General features: G+C 46.3%; 1 protein-coding gene across 1 annotated transcript in view; it reads right to left on the reverse strand.

Annotated features, from left to right (window-relative positions):
- The window catches only part of EXOC7 (exocyst complex component 7), a gene marked incomplete at its 5' end in the record, with an annotated part of 20,723 nt that overhangs the window by 9,955 nt on the left and 1,376 nt on the right, over window positions 1–9,392 (reverse strand). The window contains 4 exons of the mRNA XM_009074352.1: window positions 806–898; window positions 6,618–6,785; window positions 7,988–8,210; window positions 8,728–8,833. Of these exons, the coding sequence (XP_009072600.1) occupies window positions 806–898; window positions 6,618–6,785; window positions 7,988–8,210; window positions 8,728–8,833 (590 nt within the window). The remainder of the gene's footprint in view (window positions 1–805; window positions 899–6,617; window positions 6,786–7,987; window positions 8,211–8,727; window positions 8,834–9,392) is intronic.

Raw genomic sequence — 9,392 nt, forward strand, 5'->3', positions numbered from 1 at the left:
TCCCTTTGTTGGGCTATATAGCAGTAGCAACCCTTTGAAACCTGATGAGTGTGAGTTAAGTCATTTGTTGGGCCACAGGAATCCCTTGAACCTCCTGCTGTAAGTTCTAATTGGGACAGCAGGGAGCAGAGTCCAATTTGTATTCACAACCATTACAGATCCAAACTCAAAAGTCTATATCCTGCCCAACATGAGAATTTTCCCTCAAATGAGTGATGTTAGTCAGCATCTGGGGTTTAACAGACTACAGCATAGATGCTGAAGAGATCTACTTTGGATGTAAATACAGGAGGAGATAGAAAGGTCTTACAAATGCTTTGAAGCAAGTGACCTCTTCTCCTTTACCTGGCACAACCTCTATGAGCAGAGGAAGTCAGAAAACGTTAGACAAACATTAGGATGGTCTCCACAGAGATGTCCAGGCATGATGCACTGAGCTAGCTGTGGTCCAACACTTCAGCATCAGGTTTGAAAAGGGCACTGAGAAACTTAATGTCTCAAAGCAAAAGGAAAAGAGAACAGGAACACCACAAGCAGATGTCAGCAGAGAAGAGCTTCCATTACCCAGGTGGCTATGGTGGGTCAACTGCTTTAAGGAAATACTCTTCTCCAACTGTACTCATGTTTACAGAGACTCTGAAATTCAGACAAATAATTTGGTCCTCCAGCATCTCCCTGGCTCCCCATGGATAGCTGTACCTATCCAGAGGTGCCCACCAAGCTCTGGGCTAATGGAAGTCCCACCTGGAAGAGCAAAGCTGATACACAGGAAAGTGAAGGGTGAAGTAGCTAGAGCTGTGATTACCTTCCATAGGAATGAGGTTAGAGGCCCCCTTTTTCCCATCTAGACCATGCTGAGAGTACTGTTTCAGAAGGTTCTGAGCCTTACGGATCGTGCCTGTCACCAGAGCCAGAGAGAAGAGACAAGAAGACCTAGAAAATGAGTGAAAGAAAACAAACCCAGAACACCAGCCCTCCACCAGCAAGTCACCTGGGCCCAGAGAGAGGACACCAATGAGCATGCTCAGTACAAGAATGCGAACCCCAAACTCATGTCCAAGTGTGCAAATACAGTGGCATTTCTGGACTGTTTCCCTGCTTTGAGGCTGGGGAATTCCAGCCAGGATTACAGAACCAGGGAGTGCTCGGATCAGTTTGGAGAGGTGATATGGTGGGTGAGGAAACATGACCAGAGAAGAGAAGCAGTGAAGCTCCCTTCCCTGCAGTGGGTTTGTTTGAGTTGGTACTCTGCATCCAAGCACACAAGGTTTTCTGCTTTTCCTCAGCTGCAGGAGCAGAGCTTTGCACATGGACAATTCCTGTCCAGCAACACATTGCCTGCTCCTTGGAGCCACAACTGCAGCCCCTTGGTAAGAGGTGCCTTTCCAAGGGGTATTTTCTGAGCATAATCAATAAAGAGCCACCAGCAGCCCCACAGTCAAGACAAGGAATGGTACAGGAAGCACTAAAAGGGTGACAACCTCTGGGCTCGAGAGAGCAATTCCAGCAGCAATTCCCATCCCAGGAATCACAGAATAATGGCTGCTGCCCACCCATGTCTAACTCACATTAAGCCACCCTAATCCCCAAGACACTTCTCTTCTAAAGAACTGCAAATCAATTAAAACCATGAAAAAAAACAACACTGGGTTAAAAGATTTATATTTAACACACACAAAAACCAGACAGAACTGAACAAAAGGCAGGGCTGGATATACAGCTGGAAAGCACAAAACAAAGCATTAATGTGACAACTGAAGACTAGGCAGTGTTTCCACATTAAAAGGTTAGTTGTCATGCAACAAGCTACAATTACCACAAGCACACGGACACCCTCTCACAGCAGAGCTTTGCTGTTGCCTGCACAACAGGGAGCTGGAAGTTTTGGGAAGGTAGAAGGGGTTTCTATAGGATACCCAAATGAAATAGAATTGGGCTGAGTAAATGATGAAGAAGCCAGCAAATAAAAATGCTGCTGCCAAAATTACGAATTGTTCTTCCGCTACACAGTCATAAATGCTTCAAACATGCAGAAAATCCTACTTGTAGCAGTGACTGTGAGCACAGTGCAGCCTGGAAATGAGTGTTGGCTGCTCAAATGCTGAGGACTGCTATCTTGAGGGGAAGCCCAAGTACACACTGCTGCAGAACAGCGTCCAGAGGTGCAGGACAGCTCCATCCCATAAAGAGATATGGGGAATAACAGGAGAGAGGAGTTCCCACTGAACTACCAAGCTGCCTTAACCTGGTGAACTTATTAAAGAAGAGAACATGGTTCCTAAAGCATCATGTTTCACTGGCAGCATTCTTCTTCTGCCAGTTCAGTGTTCTCATCCACTTAATAAAAAAAAAAAATCATATCCATAAAACACAATCCTTTAGCAGGAAGCTTCTCCCCCTAGACCCACACCTGGGAGGTGGGAAGACTCACACCCTTGCTGGCTTATGCATTTGATCTTAGCTTCTGCCATATGATCCAATAAGCAGGCTATGCCTCCTCCAAGCTTCCCAATGCTCCTCACACCCAACACTTCTACTTCATTCTCAGCAGCTTTCAGAAACCTTAAGAGCTTGAGCACAACAGCAGGTTCCTCTGAGCAAGGAGGGCTGTGGCAAGCTCTGGAGAGATGCACTAAGCTCCTTCTCACTGCTGTTTCCATGGCCCAGCTGATACAGAGCAGTCCAGCCCAGGTACTGTTCTTCTACCAGCTCTTTCATCTTTCCTGCTTTCAAGTAACCAGGGGGAGAGGGAAAAAAAAGGAATAAAAAATGAGGATAAACTGATGCGAAAACCAAGCAGGCAGTACACAGCTGCTGCTGCTGTCAAAAGGATCTCTCTCCACAGGTATGCACTGGGTGTCCCCACAGCTCATCCCAATGGGCTCTTCTATTTTCAATACTTTTACTCTTGTTCTCACTTCCAGGAGCTGCAATTGTGCTGCATTTTACTTCCATAAGCACAATTACCTGTGTTTACTGACACACACCGAGTGTTCATGGGCGTCACTGGTGCTGCTGGATCCTTCTGACTTAGCACTGTAATTAGGCTTTAATGGATTCTAGTGGAAGATAAATGCTGTTGTTCCAGGATTGTTTTCCCCTATTAGGCAGCTCCCTAACCAAATGGGACTGTGTTTCAGCTACTAATGAAAACATCACATTCAAGCTAGGCAGTGACCAGTATAGGAAATGGGAAGCCTGTCCTCAGGTAGCACCTCATTGGAAACAGGAAAAGGGAATCCCTATAGCTTGAAAAGAGCCCCCAAAAGACAAAAACCACCTGGAACCTGTGGCCCAATTGTTAAATAAAGTGGGTTTTCCAACTGCACCTTGTTCTCCTGTTTTTTCCTTCCCTTAGGCAGTTCTCTAACCAAGGAGAAGGGCAAAGCATCCTCTTTTCTCAGTGCCAACTGCAGGAACCTGTATGAAACTAGGCAAAGCTCTCTGGTTTTTGCTTGCAGGCCTTGTCCTTCCCCAAAAATGCAGAGCTGCTGAGTTACCTGCTGTTCTCAAGCCAACAAGAGGGCACAGGGTCTACAGGCATCACAAAGAAGATGGATTTCATGTGCATATGTCTGCAGCAGGACAAGTTGGGAATCTGAATACACCTGCTCTCTGAGACTGACTGCTGACAATTCGAACAGCAAACTGCTAAAAAAGTTGCCCACAAACTGTTTCATCAGTTCAACGTGACAAGTTTCATTTAGGAGGAGACAACTCTGCTCTGGAAGCATCTCCAGCAGTCAGATTTTCAATAGCATGTTGGAACAACAGGAGACAATACAAGGTACACCAACAAACCAAACAAGAACAGGGAGATGAAGACCCTCTGAAACATGTGGATATGGAGCATGTTTTCTACAACACAATGTAGCACGTGGGGGAGAGGAGGAGAACTCTGCCTTGTAACCCTGTCCCTAATACCTCACCTTCCCTTTAGCTGTGGCCTCTCTTGTGCTTTGTTTTGTGGGTTAAAAAAGTTATAGCACATCAGATTTAGTTTGTTATCGATCCCTTGCAACAGGTTAAGGTGTGCATTGGGGTGTGCACTGGGATATTCTTCCTTAAGGACAAAAGAAATCAACTCACTTGCTGGAACCATGAGAAAACACCCTTGTCTGAACCCCAAATTGGCAGAACTTGACTTTAATTACTGAAATAAAGTAATAGAACAGAAAAAAACCTGTCTTTGTCCATAACTGAACAAAGGCCAAGCTCAGGGGAACCAAACACCACCAGCTAATGTTGCTCTGAAGGGCCACTGTGCCAGTGTGAAGAGGGTGTAAGACCTTCCCTCATGAGCTGTCCTTGAAAGCTGATGGAACTACAGAAAAAACACCGAATCTCTGCTCAAAGACTGTTCTCCCCATTTTTAATTTCACTCAAGTACAATTCAGTAGCCATAACAGATGGCTTAACCACCACTGCCCTTCGAGAGCTACAGTCTAGTTCTCTGTCCTTGTTCATAGAAGATTGGAGACAAATTAGCCACTATTTTTTTCCTGAGATTAACAATAACCCAATGGATCCTTTGAAATGCTCTTTCCTTCATACACTGTCTCATTCAGACAGTGCTCTGTGCCTTCTACCTGGTCCTTCTCACAAAATCCAATTAAACTGGGCAAAAAGACACGAAAATCTTCTGGCAAATCTACAGCTGAGACATTCACCATGACAAGTAATTCTAGATGGCCAAAAGCATCCACTTTGGAGGAGTCCTGTTTGTAGGGAACAGATGCTTGTGCTCTCCAACCTGTGGACTCCTTTCTGTACTCTCTATGTGAGCATCAAAAATCTGAAACTCACTAAAAAATACTAGTTTTTTTTCAATCTGCCCATGAAAAAAACAACTCCTCCATCCCTGACTATCTTCCTAGAGCACAGGGGAACTGTCACTATTTGGCAAGTGGCTCAGAAATGCTTGCTGAATTTACAGCAATCAAACCCCAGGAATCTTCTCAGAATCAGGTGATAACTTGGGACTGTCAGCCACATCTGAAGCATCCACACCCTGAATTCCCCATGGCACAACTACAGATCCCACCTGGCATCTTTCCAGGAGAGAACCTCCAAACCACACAGAAAGACTTTTTGTCCCTATTGCAATCATACTTTTGGCCAGGAGTTCAGAAGCTGAACACAAGTGGTTGCCCCTAAGCTTAGGAGCAATTTTAATCACTGTTTTTCTAACACCTGCAGCATAGCTCGTTCTCCTTAGCACAAGGATATTGTCCTCTACAGGTCCCCCAACAATTCTTACGCACATAACTACCTGCCAAACTCCAGACGAAAGGCAAGGGAAACACTCCCTTGTCAGGTGGTTCTCTCCTGACAGGGGAAAATCCTCTGAAATTCAGACTGACTGCATTTACCAACTGCAGCACATCAGCTCTCAGGAACAGCTCCAGGGCACAGCACCAACAGCACAGCTTGATTTTAACAGACCAGAGAAGTGGTGTCTGGATGCCACAGCCTTCCCTCTCCAAACACCCAAATATCCCAGGCACACCCTCTGCTTTAGCAAGAAGAGGCCCAGCAAAGCCTCTCCACACACAGAGGTGAAGAGAGTGAGCACCAGGGCCAGCACACACACACAGAGACGCACATTACCTGGGATGAGGACTGCATTCACATCAGGATTATAAAAATAAACACAACACAATTAAAATGGGTAATTCTTTTTCTTCCCTTTCCCCATCCCATCCATTCCCAGTCCCTACCCACATTTCTTACTATTACACTGAACCCACTAAGAGTATTTGAACACAGGAAAAAAAATAATAGGGAGGGAGAGTACTGGCCAGGGAAGCACACAGAAATATGGACTTTCTGAGTCTGGTCACTCTTATAGAGGAGGCTACAGGGTGCTGGGACACAGCGACAACATCCCTGTGCTACTGTGGGAGGTATGTGCTGGCTTTTGCAGGCACTCCTGGCTGTGCTCCCACTAGATGGCACATTCCAGAGATGGGAAGTCCAGCTCTGCACTTGGTACACGGGAGCGACCCTCACCAGCTGCAGAAAATGCAGCAGAACTCCATTTTGAGGAGCAGAATAACCCACCAGCCACATTCAGCTCTTTCACAGACAGGCCAAGGCAGAGGCTTTAGGAGCCCTTTCAAAATTCAGACAATGTTGGGTCTTGTTTCTGTAGGCACATACCTAGGTCCTGTCTTAAGTCCCGATGAGTTCCTGGTTTCCTAGCACAATCATAATTTATCATTCATGGGTAATGATTAAAGCAATGTGTTTTATCACAGAGTTATCTATTTGCTGTGGCACAGACTATATTCCATATTCCAAGGCTGAGGAAAGGAGTTCTCAGATCAAGTCCTTTTATAGCCCTCTCAGGTCTCTTTTTGCTCATCTCCTTTAAGGCCTTTCCTCTCCCTGTATGCAGGGCCCCTCTCCTCCCTTTACAGCACCCAGAGAACAGACCTGATGGTTTGACACACAGACAGTGTCTGTAATCCCAATGCTGAATCCAGGGCAGAGAAGAGGTGCTGATCTCCAAAATCTCACCCCTGCTCCTGCCCTACAAGCACATTTTAGCCACAGAGGCTGCCTCAGCAGTGTGGGGACCTGCAGATGTGTTTGATGACCCTTCAGGGACTCACCTGGTCTCTTGATGGGCTTTTTGGTGGGGGTGTCCTTCCTTTTGTTCTGAATGGCAGGGGAATATGGCACCCCAGTGGAAGAGCTGTTCTTACGGAAATGGTCCTTCAGCCCCTTGATGGAGCGGTCGAGCTGCACAGAGCGGATTTGGAAGTAAACAGTCATGAAATCTAAGGAGACAAGGTAAAAATAAGGTTATAAGCAAACAGGGGATGCCATATGGTCAAACAAACACCTCCTAAAACACTCTGTGTCCCTAGTGGGACTTACTTCTCCCTCCCCCTGCAGTGCTCATTCCAGCCCTCCCAGCACACACAGCATTAAATCCACCACTACCAAGAGCACATCAGTAGTGGAACTGATGGGAAATACTTGTGCAAGACATTGTCAATTCAAGTGCTCAGTTTCTAGCATGAGAGACTTTACACACTTTGCAGGATTCAGGGCATTTGGGAATTTAATGAGGTGCTCATCATTTGAAAGCAGAACACAAACTGACTGAGGAAATATGCTCTATGTGCTTGAGCTGCCTTTGATCATGGAAAAATTCCTAAGAAGCTTTTAAGGATGCTCATCATACTTGGTAGGCACAATAATCCCCCTCAGGAGTCAGTCATTGAGGTGGGGGGTGAATCTAGGAGCTAGCTGTATGTGCAGGTTTCCTGTACAAGTCCACAAAGCCATTCACTCCCAAAGGAAAAGCTATTAAAGGATAAGGCAGATCTTGATGCTGCAGAACAGGAGAGACATGCACAGACTGAAGAAAGTCTGTCCTGCTTTACCCCAGCCCTTGGTTACATTTAATACAAAGTTCTGTTCATAAATAGTTCCCAAATAGGCCTAAGTGACCAGTGTCTTGCACAGCTATAAAACCTGAGCACTGGAAAGCTGCAGCTCCATCAGAAAGCATTACAGGTGCAAATGCAAGGTATTTCTGCTACAGGACAATCAGCAAGTGTCTGTAAGATAAGATAATTTGTGCTTTATTTACACAGCTTGTTCTCTCATCATATCCTAGGAGATCATTCTGTTCAACTGACCAACCACTGTTTCAGTCTCACTGCAAACACTAAAAAAAAATAAATCAGGATCTTCAGGTGAATGAAAGACTGAACTACTCACCTAAGAGGTGCTACTGAGGCAGTCACTAGTCCTGCCAGGTGCCCACAGCAGTGTGGCTCATGACTGACCACCACAGCAGCATTTGAGCAGCTGCTTCATGGCTGAAGGTGTGAAACCTACAGGCCCAGCTAAGCAGGGCTACACACACAACCCTCACTCCTCACTGTGGGTCACAACCACACGTGGTAAGTAGCTGGAGAGCATTCGCCTGAGACAGAGCTACAAGAGAACAGCACACAGCACCACCAACCTTGATTCCTGCCATTCTCCACCAGCCAGCCAGAGATGCGGATGATATCCTGCAGGACACTCTCTGGGAGGTGCTCCAGAGACATCTCCTCCTGGGTCTCCATGTCATCATCCCCACTGATCAGGTCCAGGATGAGGATGGGTGGCACTGGCTTGGTGTATCGTGTCATCAAGCTGCGGAACTCTGACTCCAGGGACTCCTTGCCCCTCTCAAAGAGGGATTTCTGGCACACAAGAGGACAGAAGCAGCACAAGACTTCTGTAATCACTGACAACTATTTCTCCATAAGAACATATTTTCTGCAGTGTTTCTAACCACTGTCAAGTAGCACACGTTTCAAACTCCAACCACACCTGAATCTGAGAGACTTTTAAAGGGAATTGAATAAAAAAAGGGTTTGGGAGTTACTCAGTGTTCAAGTGGGATTTAAACAGATCTCTCACTCTGCTCAAGCAGTTGAAGGACAGACAAGAACTACTCAGGAGGTTCCAACAACTCCAGCACAGGTGCAAGATCTGCTTTCAGAAGTCCTCTGGCACAATGCAGAGAGGGAAACACACCACAAGCAGAAATGCTGCTGAGTACAGACAAACAGAAGTCAAAGCAACTGTTGCTTCAGCTGTGCCCAAACAATACCTTCAGCAGGCAGCAAACCCACAGCCTCTCACAGCAAGAGGACAAGCAGCAGGGCTGTGTCTGTCCCTCTCTCTCCCATGCCAGGATCCACATCCAGGACCTACCACACGGTTCAACTCTGGGCTGTCTGGATTATTGTCCTGGAAGTATTCCACTGCCTTCTGGATTTTGTCCATGCAATTCAAGTATTCCTCTAACCTCCCAGTGGGGCTAAAAATAAAACAAAAAATAAAAAGCAGTGACTCAAGAAGGCAAAAAAGAAAGTATCAAGAAAGCACCAGGATAAAAATAACAAGGAAAATTTCAATTCCCTTTTCTTCAGCTAGGAGGATATCATGGGATTCCCTTTTGCCTACACTCAGTGCCACAGAAGGGTACCCAATCCATGCAGGAAGTGCAGAAGTACTGGTGATGGAGTAGCACACAACTCACAGTCTTGCCTTCCTCTCCTAGACAGACCCTGATGGGAAGGCAGAGGAAAATGCACATCCCACTCCACAGAAGGGCCATCCTAACCCCCTCCCAGAGACTGAAATCAGGCTCCAGAACAGCTCTGGTTCCTCCTGGATGCAGTGACAATACCAGTGGGTGAGAAGAACCTTTAAGAAAAGGGCAGAGGAAAACAGACAAGCCACCAGTGCTCATGAGATTCCTAAGGCAGCATGTCTGCAAATTCTGCAAGGGACACCAGAGTCTGTGCTGTCTTTGCCCTCTGGGGATGGCTATGGGTCAAGTCAGGCAGCTTTGGTGTGGATTGAGAATGGGGAAA

The sequence above is a fragment of the Acanthisitta chloris genome, unplaced genomic scaffold (assembly GCF_000695815.1).
Source record: "Acanthisitta chloris isolate BGI_N310 unplaced genomic scaffold, ASM69581v1 scaffold8565, whole genome shotgun sequence".
Lineage (NCBI taxonomy): Eukaryota > Metazoa > Chordata > Aves > Passeriformes > Acanthisittidae > Acanthisitta > Acanthisitta chloris.